We start from the raw sequence: 16,170 nt of genomic DNA on the forward strand, positions 1-16,170 counted from the left end.
TTTGTTACAATTATATTTTTACACGCTACCTAAATAATTGAACCAGATTATTTAAACTAAACCAATATCTAATCTCCTAAATTTATCCGAAATTAAACTAACTAAACCGATAGGTTATTAACTATTAGAATAAACATCCGATAACTCTAATTGGACACATGTTAATATATATGTCGCCTTTGCTTCTTCAGATGACTATCTGTCACAGAAAAAATCAAATAATTTCATATTTTGTTCATCTTTATCCATATGAAACATTCCAACAAATAAAAATTTCTAATTATGAACTCAATGTTGTCTGCATATAAGTTTTATCATAAAGAGTTTAGATCATATTCACCATTTACGTTACATATGTTTTTTTAATCTATTAAAGCCGAAGATACAATTCAAGACTTTCGTTCATATCTATTTTGTAATTTTAGTTAGTTAAATATCTATTAATTATACATCCTAATTATCTTAGTCAAATAAGTCTTACGATTCAAACAACTAATAACTTAAAGCCATCTTCAAGACATAACACTTAAATAATATAACTATTATGTAAGATACATATTTGTGAAATTTACATGCAAGGTAATTATATCAACCAGATTTTTACTAACTTGGTATCTCAACAATATATTAATGTTTAAAAGGTTTATATACAAAAATATAATAGTATATAATAACCTTTATTTCATATACTATTTTTAAAATATGTTATTAGAAAATTATGAAATTTTAGTAATTCATTTAAAATATTAATGACAAAATCAAATTTTAGTTATATATTTTTAATTATAAAAAAATATATTGAGAAAAATTAGAAAATATTATAAAAATTCAAATATATTTTTATAAAATAATGTATTAATATAGTAACAAAATAAAATTCAAAATTCATGTAATCTTCCAAACTCAAATAGTAGTGTAATTTTTCAAAGTTTTCTTGACACAATATAAAATTTTGAAAATAAATATTCAAACTCAAAATGATAATATTTCAAATTTTACAAAAGATCATAGATAATAAATAATAACTTTTTGAAATGCACCACGAAAAAACACTATATATGTTGTAAAAATTAAGGCAATCTAATCTTTTAAAATCTTAGTTAAAAATAAAATTTAATATCATAACATCCAAAAAATTATCTTATACCAATAAAATTTACTAAAATAATATAATAGATGCTACTATGTCTAAAATTTATTAAAATAATAGGGCTATATTATTTAAACAAAGGGATTTGGAACAAAATCACTTCACTTCATTACAAGGCGGATCATAAACTGGCAGGATTGGAAAGACATTGGTTCCAAATTACTCTCTATTAAAACACACACCAATGCTATACATGTGGAGCAAATATTTTGTATCCAAATAAAAATATTTTTCAAAGTATAAACCACAAATTTGATATTCGTATAATATAATTTATTTTATATGAAGATTTAAGGAAACAAATCCGCGCACAGCGCGGGTCCGTATCTAGTTTTTTTTAAAAGATTAGTAGTCAAAAGAAATACGAAATTATTAATATTTTTTAAAAAGACTATTCAATTACTAACTTACGAAACAAGTAGTCAACGGTTTCTCGACAAACCAATACTTGCTTGTAAGCCAATGTATGAGCTATGTTCAGCTTAATTTTTTAGTTTCATCTTTTTGTCTAAAATCACAAAGATTGAACTACAATTACAAATCAAAATAGTTAAAGAGTATTACACAGCAAAACAAAACTTATAATCTGTTCTAATTTTCCTCAGCATCGATGCTTGTTCGGAAGAGGTAGTCTTCGCCTTCAAGTTCATCTTGATACATGTTTATTGGTGGATTTTGATGTTTCTCCGGTTCTTCTTTCTCCTCAATATGTCTGTTTCCCTGAGCACACAAATATATACTGTTTTCAGTGAAATATCACAAGTTAAAAGTATGAAGGCCACTTTAAACTACCAAAGTAAATCAAACTCATATCTTTGACTATCCTATTAAGGCTCAGTTTCAAACGATATGGAGGCTTGCATCGAAATCAAAGTACATTCTCTATATAAATACCTCATTTTGATCACGAAACTTGATTGAAATAGGTAAACCCATTCCTGATCAGATTTCAGATCTATATTTCATTTTTGGAACATAAGGTTGGATTCACTTTTGTGACAGTTAATTTTGTTTTGGCAATAAGCAAAACATATTATTACTAAGAGCTTGTGAGAATTCACTAAATAGCTACTCCAAAAGATAACAGAAACAGAGAGCAAATCCTTGAAATGCAAAAATACTTTGAGCAATTACCTTTCTTAAGATATAGAAGAAATAATGGAATCCATCGCCAAAAGTGTTGTACTCCATGGACCAATTAAACTTGGGATCCATAAACAAAGGACGCCTGAAATGCGGCTACGTGCCAAGAAAAAAAAGAGAGAGTGTATTTTAGAGCTGATACTTGAGAATAAGATTATATAAGACATGTTCCTCTAATTACCTGGCCAAAAGTAATGGAAATGAAAATCCCATCTGGTTTCAAAACCCGGTGAACACCATCAAGAGTAGCCATGACTTTGCTTACGGTTTCTTCACGAGGATTCCATGGATCACCAGCATCCACAAACAGTACATCCTTCACCAAATTGATAACCAAGAAAAAAAAAGGAGCAAATCATGAGCTTTCTCTCGTCATATTTCAAGAAGGTGTTCACTTGGAAACCAAACTTAAGTCCTAAACAAAACAATGGAATGTAATGAAGGAAGTTTAGCTCAGCTTTTACCATGGTCCCTTTCTCAATAACCACATCGAAACACTCGGTGTCAAAGGGGAGGTCTAGCATGTCAGCTTGCACCACTTTTATTTCTGAATAATATATCAAACCCTCACGTCAAAATATAAACATTTTGCTTCAACCAGCAAATACAATTACACAGCAGCAAGAGACTAAATCAAGTTCACAATCAATACATGAATATGGAAACACTGAAGCCAAACTATAAAGTGAAACAAAGCAATTACCTTTGTACCCTTTTGACAGCAACCGAGTCTGCATCTTCTCAACAGCAACGGAAGACAAATCAATGCAGGTGATATCAACAATCCCATCTTTATAAAGCTCGTCACACAACTGAGAGTTCCCACATCCCAGCTCCAAAACCTTCATTACACCATGCACACACAAAAAAAATCAAAATCACATTTTTGCAATTAAAAAAATCCAAACTTGATGTATGGGTTTCGACAATCATCCAACAACATAGAGGGTCGAGGAGGGAAAGTACGGAAGAAGAGGTAGTGATGTTGGATTTGATGAGATGCTGGAAATGAGAGTAGTCCTTGAACCATTCATAGTGTTCCTCCGATGAGAACCTCTCGTCCCAGTAGTGAGGATCGAGGTAGGTCAGAGCAGAAGGAGGACCGACTGAATTAGTCACCGGGTTTGAATTAGGATCCGAATCACCATTGGCGGGTCTAGACTCCATCGCTTGACTTGATCACTCCTTTAGCTCAACTCCGGGAAGATAAACCCTAAACCCCCTTTCACTAATCACTTTGGGCTTTTTGTTAAACCGCAAAAAGTAGAGGCTTGTTATAACATACGGGCCTTGAAATTTTCGGCCTTTTAAGCCCATGTTATGAAGATTATTTTGGTCTTTAACTCCTTTTAGATATTTTACTTATTTCACAAATTATTTGATAGATTTTCTATATGTTTAAAATATCTTTCTATACTTTTAAAAAATATTAAATAAAAATATTTGAATTAGTTAAATTTTATTTATGAAAAATTATCGAAAAGTGTATAATAAAATATAAAAAAGTTAAATTATAAACATTTATTAAATTTTTAATAAGCGTGAACACTTTAGAAAATTTTACTTTCGGAAACAGAAGGGATATTAAAAAAGGAAATTAAAAAAAAATCCATAAATTGTGAACAAATAATCATATTCTAATTAATATCCACAGGTTAACAAGATGACAAACAGTGAAACAATCTAGAATCCCCAAATCACACACATGTTTTAGAGTTTAACCATAAATTTAAGACTGCAAGACTTCATTTTCGTCCACGGTCTTCTTTGTGGCGTAGGTATATGACTATTTGCAACAAAAATAAAATCTAATCAAATCACAAAATAAGACTATACAAGTCCAAGTCCACGTGGTTGGTTGCATTTTACACGTATTTTCAAATAAAACTATTTTAATAAACATATTTTCCACATACACAAACACATACACGTTACATAACTTAAATCTATTTATACAGCTCGAGATAAAACACGGACCATCCATCCATTCATTACAAGTTTCGGTCAGCGTCGTTGTCTGTCTGTCTGTCTCCATGGCTGTTGCTCTCCAGTTCGGTCGATTATGCGTGCGCCCGGATACTTTCGCACTCGAGAACCATCTCTCCGGACCTTTCCGGCGCCAGAAAACTTTTTCAGTCCGGTGCTCTTCTGGAAATGAGGACGTTCATTTCCCATCGACGGACTCCGATTTTGACGCCAAGACGTTCCGCAAGAACTTAACGAGAAGCGAGAATTACAATCGTAAAGGGTTCGGTCATAAAGAGGAGACACTCAAGCTCATGAATCGAGAGTACACCAGTAAGTTCCATACTTGTAGTTGTTACTCCCTCTTTTCTTTTTTAGTTTAACTGTAGTTGTTGATCAAAATTTTTGTTTTAAAATAAGTCTCGTTTTAATGTAAAATTTATTAAATTTTTTTTGTAGTTTATTTTCCTGGTTGAAGTATGATTAGGTGCATATGTAATAATTTTTTTGTTTTGGAAATATGCTAAGCTAAATGTTTTTAATCTATGTGAATAAAACTAAAACGACAATTAAAATGAAACGAATGAAGTATTAATGTTAGATTGTTAGTTCATTGGATGGTGATTCATCTTTGTTATTGTATTTAACACTATTAGGTGATATATTGGAGACGCTGAAAACAAATGGATACACATACTCTTGGGGAGATGTTACCGTAAAGCTAGCTAAAGCATATGGCTTTTGCTGGGGCGTTGAGCGTGCTGTTCAGATTGCTTACGAAGCAAGAAAGCAGTTTCCTGACGAAAGGCTTTGGATTACTAACGAAATCATTCATAACCCCACCGTCAACAAGGTATGTTACTAGTTAGTCACCAGCTTCTTAGATGTTGTTGATTTGCATTGATTCATTGTTTTTTTGTGTGGCAGAGGTTAGAAGAAATGGATGTTAAGATTATTCCTGTTGAGGATACAAAGAAGCAGTTTGATGTGGTGGACAAAGACGATGTGGTTATCCTTCCTGCCTTTGGAGCTGGTGTTGATGAGATGTTTGTTCTCAATGATAAAAAGGTTCAGATCGTTGACACCACTTGTCCTTGGGTCACAAAGGTGTGGAACATGGTTGAGAAGCACAAGAAGGGGGAGTACACGTCGATAATTCACGGTAAATATAATCATGAAGAGACCATTGCTACTGCTTCTTTTGCTGGAAAGTATATCATTGTCAAGAACATGAAAGAGGTATATGACTTTTTGTATTCTATCAATAAGAGTTGTTGTTGTTGTTGCTGATGTGTAACCTTATTATTACTGAGCAACAGGCGAACTACGTTTGTGATTACATTCTTGGGGGTGAACTAGATGGATCTAGCTCCACAAAAGAGGACTTCATGGAGGTAATAAAGAGCTTCCTTTCCTTCCACAATCTCTGATGGTCTTTTTGGTACTGATGTATACATATCTCATGGTGGGTGGCGTTTGTAGAAATTCAAGTATGCTGTTTCAAAGGGTTTTGACCCTGACAATGACCTTATCAAAGTCGGTATCGCAAACCAAACAACGATGCTCAAGGGAGAAACTGAGGAGATTGGTTAGTACACTGCTTTTAAATCTCAAAATCACTGGAAACAAAACATCTTATAGTTGTGTCTCATGCCCTGCAGGAAAGTTAATTGAGAGGACAATGATGCGCAAGTATGGAGTTGAAAACGTAAACGGACATTTCATCAGCTTCAACACCATTTGCGAGGCTACTCAAGTAAGCTTTTTACTAGAATCTCATTGTCATGCCTATTAAACATGCTTTGAAAAAAAATGCTAATCTCTTTTTCAGGAGAGACAAGATGCAATCTATGAGTTGGTGGAAGAGAAGATTGACCTCATGCTAGTGGTTGGTGGGTGGAACTCAAGCAACACTTCTCACCTTCAGGAGATCTCAGAGGTCCGTGGAATCCCTTCTTACTGGATAGACAGTGAGCAACGGATAGGACCTGGGAACAAAATAGCCTACAAGCTCCACGTAAGTGCCGTATCCACACAACAAGAACGTCCACTGATTCTCCCTTTTGAATAAGCTTTCAACGATGTTTCTCTTTTACATTTGACAGTACGGAGAGCTGGTGGAGAAGGAGAATTTTCTTCCAAAGGGGCCAATAACCATCGGTGTGACATCAGGTGCATCAACCCCTGACAAGGTATGAACATGTGTGTTTCATTTGCAGCTGGTTTTGTTTCGGACATTAGTGAAATGTATTTGTGTGAAATGTGGTAGGTCGTGGAAGATGTTTTGGTGAAGGTGTTCGACATTAAACGAGAAGAGTTGTTGCAGGTTGCTTGATCCAGTCTTTGTGATTGTATTCAGACATGTTCTTTATCTCAAATAGTGTGTGTGTGCTAAAGTAAAATGTAGTTTTATGATTTGTAAGTGATATTTTTGAAGGTAAAGTCAATAATCCCCTATTCATCCTTGCTTCATTAAATGTTCTTCCACCACAGTTAAACTTATACTCATGTCATCTTCATGTTCAAACATTTAAATTTAGAGATGAATTGGGGAAATGAGCTAGCAAAATATCTGATTTTCTAAAAGAAAAATAGACTAATTTTGTTTTTTTTACATCAAAAAAATTGCTCTATTATATTATTTTTTTTGGTGTAACTATTATTCAAATTTGAGCTGGTATACAAAACAAAACCAGAAAAAACAATCAATAAATAACACTTCAAGAAAAGTAAACCTAGAACTTTTAGATAACAAGTATGCAATAGTTATAAAAAAAACAAGTATGCAATAAAATAATTTTGTTAAATATGATAATATGTGACTTTTTTATATTTATGGTTAAATAAACTAAATTTAAGGTTATATATCTTTATATATTTAATGAGAACTGACTACATTTTTGACATAATAATAAATAAATATTATATATATTTAGGATGAAATATTTAATCTTAGGGGAATATAATATGATTTTTAGTTTAGATTTTTTCAAATAACTAATCTACTTTATTTTAATAGCTTTTTATTTGTTTGATTTACTGGAACAAATAAAAATTGATGGTTAATTATTAATTATTGCGGTTAAGTAGAAACCGCTATATAACGGAGAAGACAACAAGACCCATGCCTCTACCTTACTTCCTAACGATCCCTCTTCTTTTCCCGTTGCTCCGTCGTTAGGTTTCTTCTCCGTTGACGGAGACAAACTTTCACGGCGGTGAATGTGTCTAACCGATAAAAAAGCCCTAATTTACAAAGACTCGCAAACTATTCAGAAATTTTCCGAGCAATGAGCTTATCAGAGAGAACACACGACGGCGAAACAAAGGATCCACCTCCCTCCTCGTACGAGTTCACCCACGCCGCCGCCAAATCCGCAGTAGCTCAAATCTGCGAAACCGTCGGCTACAACCATTTCAAGGACCCCCCGCTCGAATCCCTAACCGGATTCGCGATCCAGTACATTCTCCAGCTAGGTAAAATCGCAACCTCCTTCGCTAACCTAAACGGTAGAAGCCAGTGTAACGTCTTCGACATCGTCCTCGCCTTAGAAGATCTATCCGGTAACGATAATAACGCCGAGGAACGAGGATGTTCCGCTCTTCGTTCGGTTAAGCTTAGAGAAATTATCGATTTCGTGAAAGTTAGTGATGATGGAGAAGAAGAGAGTCTCTTGTTACAGACATTGCCTCGTTTCCCTGTGAGTGATAAGAGGAAGAAGATGATGGTGGTTCCTAGTTTTGTTGAGGTTGGTGAGATTCCACCTGGAAAGCATATTCCTTTATGGCTCCCGGCGTTTCCTGATCCTCACACGTATAAGGAGACTCCTATGTGGATCGAGAGGGGGTTGGATCCTAGAGGGGATAAGATTGAGCAGGCGAGGCAGAGGAGGAAGGCTGAGAGAGCTTTGTTGAGTCTTCAGAGGAAGCTTGTTTGTAGGGGTGATGGTGATCGTGTGTGGGGAGATATGGATGTTGGTGGTGTGAAGGGAGAGATCAGAGAAGCTGAGAGTGAAATGCCTGAGGATGAGAAAAGAGATGGTGTATCAGTGGTGGAGGCGTTTGCTCCTGCCTTGGAGGCTGCGAGAGATGTGGTTTTCAGTGAGGATGACGCTGAGTGGAAGCAGAAGAAGAAGAAGAAGCCTGTTGGTCTTTCTAAGCTTAGGACCGAGAAGAAGTTTCTTGGAGAGCCGTTGGATCTGACTCTGCAGATGAAGGGTGAAGATAGATCTATGTCGTTGCGTGAGGAAGATAGAGATGACAAGAGGAGGAGGGCTGAGTTTATTTTGAGACAGTGCATGGAGAATCCGGTGGATCTCAATCAGTTGTAAAATAAAGTGGTTCAGTTACAGTCTATGTAGCGTAGTTCTCCAAATTGTTCTGTAAAAGATTGTGATTTTGTAGCCTTTTTTTCTCCTTACAGGATTGTGTTATGATTACGACGACTTTTCTACTGAATGGAATGAGAGTTTCTAACCCATCTCTTAAGCAGTGGATAGGTCTTTTTCTCCCGTGAGTGGGAGCCAGGAGCAGTGTTTGCTTGAATAAAACAACTTCATCAACAAAGAACACTTTGAAAATGAAAATGAAAATGAGAATCCTTCTATATTCACGTCCAAGTGTAGTTAGTAGTACAAATAAAACAATGTGTAAAGAACCTACTCGTGTTTTTTATGTACACAGAAGAAAAAGAAACTATAGTGACAACAAAGTTGTACGTCAATTAGCACAAAGCAATGTCTCAGTACCAAACCACCTTAATTCATCTTAAATCAATCGTGCATCCCAGCTTCTGGTTTAACATTTGATCTTGACCGCTGCGAGCTGAGCTTGCGCAGGAACTGCAACGCCTCAGTATATGAAGGATCCGAGCGGCTCAGTGGTTTACATGAGTTTATATGGTCTGTTGACTCCAACACCTGTTTCATCATACGCTCGAGTAAAAACCAAACAGTTTTGGAAGTTGCAACCATAGTTAAAAACGAGTTTATATACACGTTACTTACAACAAGTTCACCAAATCCTGGGTATGCTGATTCAATTGGCACAATCTCCATCCGAAAAGCCCATCCTCCGTAACCTTCCACTATTGGGGTTACTTTTGTCTGCAGTTAGAGATGACAATTAGTCACCACAGAGAGTCGTGTAAATGTTGCAATCCAAAGAGAGACTTATAAGTGTAATCAACAACCTCACAGAAACTAAGGACTTCTACAATCCCTTTCTTGTGTAGCTGGCGAAGCAAGTCATTTAGCTCCACTAGTCTTGGGGAACCACTTCGTAGCTCCCCTATCTATCACAATTTACCATCCATTAGTCTGATTAGATAAGATGTCCCAAAGGATTGAAATCAATTCAATAATGGAACGGTAGTACTTACAGATGGAGCCGGGCGTAACACAAGACCCATCCGCCATGGCATATCTGCTAACTTGCTACCAAAATGTGGGCAGCTGTAGAATATCTGAAAAAGAGGTCAAAGATGTTGACATTAATCTTTTAAATGAGCTAATTCGCTGATAGAAAACTAGAAATGATATGAAGCGTTAATACATACAACTCCAGCGGTGTTTTTCACTAGTTTATCGAGTTTTTCTTCCTTTGCTTTGTGTAGAATCTGCTTCACAACAAGGCCTCCCATACTACAAGATAAACGTTTCTTGATCAAAATTTATGTCTTGTTGTTCCAGGAGACCATATTTAGTTTCAATAAAACACCAAGATTAATGATAATCTTTAACTGGTAGAGAGAGCAACTAAGTTTGCACTAGAAAATATCCATTGACAGGTTCAGACCTGTGAGTCACGAAAACAACAGGTCGATCTCCAATGCCTGCTGAGACCAACTTTTCCAATATCATAGAGCTAACCTCCTGCAAGTTACCAAAAATCCATCATACAGAAGAACTGCAGGCTTGATAAGGAGATGTTGTAGAGTTCACAAACGGAATGCTGTATCTAATCAATAATCACTCTTCCAACTCTCGACCACGTTTCCAGTACACGTACCTGAAGAGGCAAGCTAGCTCCAGACCATTCCGTGAGGTTTGTCTGCATCAAAAAAGAAAAATCAAATTGGCAACCATTAACGCATAAGGAATTAGATAAGGACACAACATATAGATCAAACACAGTTACAAAGATGTCCATTGAGTAGGTATGAGCATAAAATACAGCCATACCTTGTATTTAAGGGTAAACAAGCGAGCTTGAGGGAAATCATTTGAAAGCCACTCACTCGGCCAAAATGTGCCGAGCTTTCCTGCTTCCTGGTCAATCTTCTCCACTAAGCCAGATTTTGTAGAGGACTTATCCTCAGCTATTCGCCAAGTTTTAAAGGGTCCACCACGCAATCCATGAAGAAAGATAACATCAAATTCAGGATCATGCACACGTGAACCACTACTGGAGGGATCCATGGAGCTAGACAAATCGCTAGCATCAACGACATGATCTCTGACTGTATCAGCAGCATTTGTTGCTTCACCTTCACTTGAAGATCCGTTCTTCTTACCACTTTGTTGTTCTTTTTCAGGACATTTCCAATGGGCTAGTCCGGGATTAATTAGAAATATCATGTCTCCATAGCGAGGACAGTTAGTGTTCATGTTTGAGATGTCTGGCTTGGAACTGCCACCATTTCCAGATCCACTATCACCTTGCTGATTGCAATATATGTTTAACAGAGAAGCCCTCGCATAACTTTGTGTCTTAGGGTCAGTGCAGCCGGAAATTCTTCCTCTTGCACAATCATCAAGCCATTTGCACCATGTTTCATCACCTAAGATGATCTTCTGGACTTTCGGAAGAAGCGAAAGAATGGTTAGCAACCTAGCAGCATGCCTTCGGATGTGTGCACTAGCTGGGACTTTCACACTAGATGGATCTTGTATATCTGTGATTGAAGATTCACCAACACTATCCGGAGCACGCTCTCGAGCCTCTAGGGATCTGGATGCATCATAAGCTTCTATTGCACCTAGCTTTTCATAGTCATCACTTAGCAGAAAGCGCCTTAGCAAACAAAGAATACCAAAATCAACTATTTTGTTCTGGCATATAGAATCCTCAACGCAAACTTCAGTCAGTGACTTGATTGACTTAAGGGTTGCCAATGCAGACTCGGCAGCATTAAATTTAGGGGGTTTGTCCTTCTTTAAGTTCTTAATAGGTACCGCAAAAGGCTCTGAAAGGAGCAGATCTGCCAGTGGAACATTATTGATAGAATCAGGGACTGTACCCAGTTGAGCCATGGCAAGATTAACAACAGCACCTGCTAGCTGATTGGTTGACAGAGTAGCAGAAGCAACTTTTGACAGATCTACCTGTATATTCCAAATACAATAGCTGTTATTTACTAAATTTAAGAACCGAAAGATGGAACAAACTAAAAAAGTCATAATTCTCAGCTATTCTTTATACAGATAAGATAAATGACCATAAATTTTATGTACCTTTGGTTTCTCAGTTTTTGGAAGGCTAGCTCCTTTAGCTGACAACGTCTTGCTGTAGTTCAAAATCTCATTCATTATAAGGGTTAACCATCCCTGAGAAATCGGGATAGAGCGTGGTCCGTAATCTTCAAAAGTGCTTGAAAGGATTCTTCTTGCTGAAGATTGAACAGTGTCAGATGCAACCTTTCCAAGAACCCAAGAGAGTAGTATGCCGGACCATTTCTGACTCTCTTCAAGAGATAAATGCATCTCACCAGCACAGAGTAATTCAAGAGCCTTTGACAAACCTTCTTGCACTTCTTTGTGCTTCTTCGTTTTCCTAGCACTGTCTCTCATCAGATGAAGACCCTTCTCCATTACCATCTTCCGTGCTTCGTCACTTCTGTCAACAGAAACTAAAAAGGCGGACAACGCAACTTGAGCCAAAGGGATATCCTCAGTTTTACTGGCATGTGAAATAGTGGCAAGCAAACTCGAACTCCAGTCGGAAACAGAATCGCTTAGTGGGAGATTAGGATCTTCCAACAACAACCGAGCCACCAAACTCCCATGCCATTTTACAGTCCTCTCTGGTGCCATTAACGCTGTCATGACAACTTGCCCGTCACGATCAAGTTCTTGAATATGAGATCTATTTGTATCAGAAGCCATCGCCCAGTTCGCCAACGCCCACACAGCAAATGGCACCGCGACATGTTGACAATGTAAATCATCCCAAAGGCCAGGAATCACGGCCGACGACAAATTAGCTTGCGAAGAATTATCATGTTTGCTTATCAATGCAAATGTTTTAGGAACTTCCTCATCCGCATTAGTATTAACACCACCCAAGGGCGCAAGCCCACTGGTTCTTGATAGTCCAAGAACCGTGGTTCCTTCAAGGATTTTAATCCCAATCCCCTTAATCCCGCTATTTCCATCGTCACTGTCATCATCTTCTTCCGTCTCGTCAAAATACATACCACCTTCCTCGATCACTTGAATTGCGGCAGCGATATCTCTCATCTTAGCATTTCCAGGCAACGATGACTTAAAAGAAGTCTTTTCTATTGTGTCGCAGTTGGAAGTGACGATATCCATTATGGCAGTCACGAGCATGCTCCTACCTTTCAAAGAATCAGAAATATCGAATGAAGAACGTCTTGAATGCTGCTCCCAAAGAAAAGCTATGTATCAATCGCAACACACACAACCCGAAGCATCACATTATCAAGATTAAACAAAAAAGAATCTCATACGTTAATGAGAATGATTGATAACACAACTATACACAAAACAATTGTTCTTGCTTATCAATCATTAAAATGCGCTAAGATTCTTCTATATCCTACAATGCTAATATGCTATCTAGATTCTTATCAGCTGGCTCGTTACATCTAACCATAACAATCCTTCTATCATCTCCTAAACAATTAATCAGCTATAGCATCTACTACATTAGTGGAAACTCACCTTTTTGTTCTTTGGTTGACACGAGAATATGAACTTAAGCAACTTAGGCACAGCATCAGGCCTCCCTAGAGCCTCTTTACGCACCGTCGGATCAGCAATAAGGTAAGCCAGAGCCCTAGCCGCTTCGTCCTGCGCCCCAATTCTATCTCCAGGGATAGCCACAGTCTCCAGCAACCAATCAACCACCGCACCTCCGCCAGCTCCGACGAGCGCTGCTCTTCGAGCAGCACTCGCGGAAGCAATATCCGCCAAAAGAGCAGCCACACGGAGCTCGAACCCCGCGCGCACTTCATGATTGGCCGACGAGAGCACCGACCTGAGCGACTGCCACAGAACGGACGCCGCGACGCCGGTCTGCCTCGCGTGGTGAACGACTCTCCTCAGCGAGGTTCCGGACTTCTGAACCCAGCGCTCGATCGAATCGTAGATTCGGCTGTTTCCGCCGTCCGATTGGTCGTGATCGGGGGTGTAAGCAGCGGCGTAGGCGATTAGGGCTGCGGCGGAGAGAGCGAGAACTGATTTTTTCTTAGAGAAGGAAGAAGGTTGGGAGAGGCTGTGGAGCGAAGGGGGAGGGCATCGGGATGGGTGATTGGGAGGAGAAGGTTTGAGATTCAAGGAGGAACCGGTTGGTGAGGAGGAGAAAGTTCGGGGGAGACGGTGGAAGAGACGGCGGTTACAAGATCGGAGAAGATTGTAACGGAGACGAAACATTTTTTTCGTTTTTTTTTGTTCTCCTTTGCGTCTTTTTCGGAATTAAAATTCCTTCTCACGTTTTGTAATTAAGATGAGAAAATATTGGATATGCGATATAGATGGGAAGATTCTGCGGGTATCCATTTTTGCTGCTAAGGTTTGAAGTTTGAACCTGATTATAATTTGTATTAAATTGATGGATGATATATAGTTAATTAGTTTTGACTTGAGTCTTAGATTAAAATGGCAGGCCTGTTGACAATATGAAGAAACGATGCATCGAAGAGTTGCTCAAGTCCTAAGACAAAACAAAGCAAATTTTAAACTGCAATCTGAAGCAAAGAGACACATAACCAACAAACGCAAAAGATATCGTCCCAAAGGGCTTGACTACTACTTTGTTGCATAAAACTTCTTAAACCTAACGTTACTAATATGTAAACATACGCTAGTGATCGATTGTCTTCTCATTCAGAGGAAGTGAGGACCGATGAGCTTTGCAATCTCCAAGAACCCGACACGGTCTTTGCCTGCGAATATCTTCTTCAGCTTCTCGTCGCAGATTATAACCTTCTTGTCTTGTGGATCCTGTAGAACAACATTTACTCATTTTAAAGCCACCAAAGTTTAAACTTTAACACAAGTAATCATACACATGACTTGTTGTCATAAAATCTGTTTTTATGTTGAAAAGAGTTATCACTAACTAAATGTCAAGGAACACTTGAGAATCTAAGACCAAACAACAAACATGAGAAAATACACAAGAAAACTGTCTTAAAGAACTGATTTCTAACAAAGATTCAAGGGTGCAGAGCAATACCATAACAAAACCTTATCCAAGTAATTAGAAGCTGTCTGTTTAAATAAGTAAGCAATTAGAAAGACCCTGTTCTGGATTAGTCTACAAGAAGCCACTAAACCTATCCCACTACAGGTTGCAAAAACAAAGCATTTCATATAATATATACAAAGAGATGAAAATGATATTAGCATACCTGAAGGTCGTGTTCCTTGATGTAAGCCCAAATGCGCTTAAGAGCCTGCGTGCGAGGAATCACCGGCTCACCCACCACGTCCTGCATCTCGGGGGACACTGGGCGAGGCTTCATGATGCCACGTGGCTCCCGAGTCTTGGTGGCTGACGGCTCGGAGGACGCCGCCGTCGCGGAGGTCACGGCTCGCACCATCCGCAGGTTAGCCGGATGAGGAGGGGAAACACGGAGGAACGGTGAGCTGCGTAACGGCACCGTTTTGACGCAGAGGAAGGTGGAGAAGATTCCAGTAGAAAGAGCCATCGTCGTCGTCGTTGTGAGGTGGTGGATTTGGGAAGACAGAGAGGTTTTGCGTTATCCGTGTCTGTGAGAGCACACTCGACCTAATCTATATTTATATTTTTTTCTTACAACCTTATTTTATTATTACACACACCAGCGGTTTTGTCTTAACCGGTTATTTCACTAGCGGTTTATTATTTTTCTTACAACCTTCTTAAATTATTAGACCAGCGGTTTTGTCTTAACCGGACATTTATTTGTCTGCTGCTGCTGGTATGGTGTTGTTTTAATTTTTTTTTAATGTTGTTGTTCTCATATGTTACAGTTTCCTCCTCCTTTTTTTTTTTTTTTTTTTTTTTTAATATATATTTATTTATATCAACCCGAAAATGGGAATTTTAGATCCGGTTACAAGCCCAAATCGAACAAAAGCTTCTAAGTCAATGTATTACAAAACTACCTTCGCCCACCCACTAAACCCGGCTCAATCCGATAGTTCGTTTTTAAAATTCTTAGAAACCATTTGCTGTTCTCTACCGTACACGATGATCATAGGACTGTGAGGTTCTCCGCGTTGCCGCGGATGCCGGGAACTCCCATGTCGCTTCCGGAGTAGCTAGCTCCCGGTGATCTCCTTGGAACTCATAACTTTCACCAACATTTAAGCTCAGACGCAAATAGAAGATAGGATATGGAGACCATACCTTTTGAAAATTGCTCCATACCCTCTAAGTACTCCTATATCGCCACTCCATCTGGACCAAGAGCCCGAGAAGGCCTCTCAACCAAACAGAAAAAAGAGAAACCGGGCTCGAACCTGCCGCTACTAGTCGACGCCGATAACATTCCAAGACCTGCAAAAACAATGTGAGGCGACACCACCATGAACCTATCTTGCTCACGGTGCTGGGAAATGCCGCTATCACCAACCAAGCCACCGAGGGACCAAAGACCCCACTGACAAATGGAAACTCTGAAAACACTCGTCGGTTGTCTCCTTCGAGAACCGAAGATAAGAAAGTCTTTGCTGCCAAAA

The 16,170-nt window shown here is 38.3% G+C and overlaps 5 protein-coding genes across 11 annotated transcripts; 2 read left to right on the forward strand and 3 right to left on the reverse strand.

Moving 5' to 3' along the window:
- Positions 1-1,613: 1,613 nt before the first annotated feature.
- On the reverse strand, positions 1,614-4,022 carry LOC103838850 (EEF1A lysine methyltransferase 4). The gene is made up of 6 exons (XM_009115328.3): positions 3,260-4,022; positions 2,997-3,135; positions 2,758-2,840; positions 2,475-2,609; positions 2,285-2,389; positions 1,614-1,870 (listed from the first exon to the last, which is right to left on the reverse strand). The coding sequence occupies exons 1-6, from the start codon at positions 3,458-3,460 to the stop codon at positions 1,742-1,744; spliced, it is 792 nt and encodes a 263-aa protein (XP_009113576.1). The 5' UTR covers positions 3,461-4,022; the 3' UTR covers positions 1,614-1,741.
- A 227-nt stretch (positions 4,023-4,249) lies between these two features.
- LOC103838937 (4-hydroxy-3-methylbut-2-enyl diphosphate reductase, chloroplastic) lies at positions 4,250-6,897 on the forward strand. Of its 2 annotated transcripts, XR_001956406.2 has the most exons (10): positions 4,250-4,591; positions 4,915-5,111; positions 5,186-5,497; positions 5,578-5,652; positions 5,741-5,846; positions 5,920-6,014; positions 6,090-6,275; positions 6,364-6,450; positions 6,528-6,656; positions 6,702-6,897. XR_001956406.2 is itself a non-coding variant. In XM_009115423.3 (9 exons), the coding sequence occupies exons 1-9, from the start codon at positions 4,327-4,329 to the stop codon at positions 6,591-6,593; spliced, it is 1,389 nt and encodes a 462-aa protein (XP_009113671.1). In that variant the 5' UTR covers positions 4,251-4,326; the 3' UTR covers positions 6,594-6,750. The 2 variants fall into 2 exon arrangements, 1 of the variants encoding a protein (XP_009113671.1); XM_009115423.3 differs by having other exon boundaries at positions 4,251-4,591; positions 6,528-6,750.
- A 312-nt stretch (positions 6,898-7,209) lies between these two features.
- On the forward strand, positions 7,210-8,738 carry LOC103839025 (transcription initiation factor TFIID subunit 8). Its single transcript, XM_009115533.2, has one exon. It carries the CDS (start codon positions 7,549-7,551, stop codon positions 8,587-8,589), a length of 1,041 nt encoding a protein of 346 aa, XP_009113781.2. The 5' UTR covers positions 7,210-7,548; the 3' UTR covers positions 8,590-8,738.
- A 100-nt stretch (positions 8,739-8,838) lies between these two features.
- On the reverse strand, positions 8,839-13,929 carry LOC103839266. Of its 5 annotated transcripts, none has more exons than XM_009115805.3 (10): positions 13,165-13,929; positions 11,713-12,861; positions 10,441-11,583; positions 10,268-10,309; positions 10,055-10,131; positions 9,816-9,900; positions 9,639-9,722; positions 9,450-9,551; positions 9,265-9,363; positions 8,839-9,177 (listed from the first exon to the last, which is right to left on the reverse strand). In XM_009115805.3, the coding sequence occupies exons 1-10, from the start codon at positions 13,873-13,875 to the stop codon at positions 9,031-9,033; spliced, it is 3,639 nt and encodes a 1,212-aa protein (XP_009114053.1). In that variant the 5' UTR covers positions 13,876-13,929; the 3' UTR covers positions 8,839-9,030. The 5 variants fall into 5 exon arrangements, 4 of the variants coding, with proteins under 4 accessions (XP_009114053.1, XP_009114135.1, XP_018509944.1 ...); XM_009115887.3 differs by having other exon boundaries at positions 11,713-12,814; positions 13,165-13,472; XM_018654428.2 differs by having other exon boundaries at positions 11,713-12,818; positions 13,165-13,401.
- On the reverse strand, positions 9,164-15,248 carry LOC103839109 (protein TRI1). Of its 2 annotated transcripts, XM_033280758.1 has the most exons (3): positions 14,856-15,248; positions 14,305-14,445; positions 9,164-9,177 (listed from the first exon to the last, which is right to left on the reverse strand). In XM_033280758.1, the coding sequence occupies exons 1-2, from the start codon at positions 15,153-15,155 to the stop codon at positions 14,329-14,331; spliced, it is 417 nt and encodes a 138-aa protein (XP_033136649.1). In that variant the 5' UTR covers positions 15,156-15,248; the 3' UTR covers positions 9,164-9,177; positions 14,305-14,328. The 2 variants fall into 2 exon arrangements, with proteins under 2 accessions (XP_033136649.1, XP_009113948.1); XM_009115700.3 differs by lacking the exon at positions 9,164-9,177 and having other exon boundaries at positions 14,092-14,445.
- Positions 15,249-16,170: the final 922 nt, after the last annotated feature.

The sequence above is a fragment of the Brassica rapa genome, chromosome A01 (genome assembly GCF_000309985.2).
Source record: "Brassica rapa cultivar Chiifu-401-42 chromosome A01, CAAS_Brap_v3.01, whole genome shotgun sequence".
In the NCBI taxonomy this organism is placed as follows: Eukaryota; Viridiplantae; Streptophyta; class Magnoliopsida; order Brassicales; family Brassicaceae; genus Brassica; species Brassica rapa.

Coding starts and splice junctions, on each gene's coding strand:
- LOC103838850 (XM_009115328.3), bottom strand. CDS start 3,460: ATGGAGTCTAGACCCGCCAATGGTGATTCGGATCCTAATTCAAACCCG. Junction 2,610..2,757: donor TTATTGAGAAAGGGACCATG/GTAAAAGCTGAG, acceptor AATTTGGTGAAG/GATGTACTGTTTGTGGATGC. Junction 2,390..2,474: donor TTTCCATTACTTTTGGCCAG/GTAATTAGAGGA, acceptor CTTGGCACGTAG/CCGCATTTCAGGCGTCCTTT.
- LOC103838937 (XM_009115423.3), top strand. CDS start 4,327: ATGGCTGTTGCTCTCCAGTTCGGTCGATTATGCGTGCGCCCGGATACT. Junction 5,112..5,185: donor ATAACCCCACCGTCAACAAG/GTATGTTACTAG, acceptor TTTGTGTGGCAG/AGGTTAGAAGAAATGGATGT. Junction 6,015..6,089: donor CCATTTGCGAGGCTACTCAA/GTAAGCTTTTTA, acceptor TCTCTTTTTCAG/GAGAGACAAGATGCAATCTA.
- LOC103839025 (XM_009115533.2), top strand. CDS start 7,549: ATGAGCTTATCAGAGAGAACACACGACGGCGAAACAAAGGATCCACCT.
- LOC103839266 (XM_009115805.3), bottom strand. CDS start 13,875: ATGTTTCGTCTCCGTTACAATCTTCTCCGATCTTGTAACCGCCGTCTC. Junction 12,862..13,164: donor GTCAACCAAAGAACAAAAAG/GTGAGTTTCCAC, acceptor CTTTGGGAGCAG/CATTCAAGACGTTCTTCATT. Junction 10,132..10,267: donor GAGCTAGCTTGCCTCTTCAG/GTACGTGTACTG, acceptor GGTAACTTGCAG/GAGGTTAGCTCTATGATATT.
- LOC103839109 (XM_033280758.1), bottom strand. CDS start 15,155: ATGGCTCTTTCTACTGGAATCTTCTCCACCTTCCTCTGCGTCAAAACG. Junction 14,446..14,855: donor TCAAGGAACACGACCTTCAG/GTATGCTAATAT, acceptor GTTGTTCTACAG/GATCCACAAGACAAGAAGGT.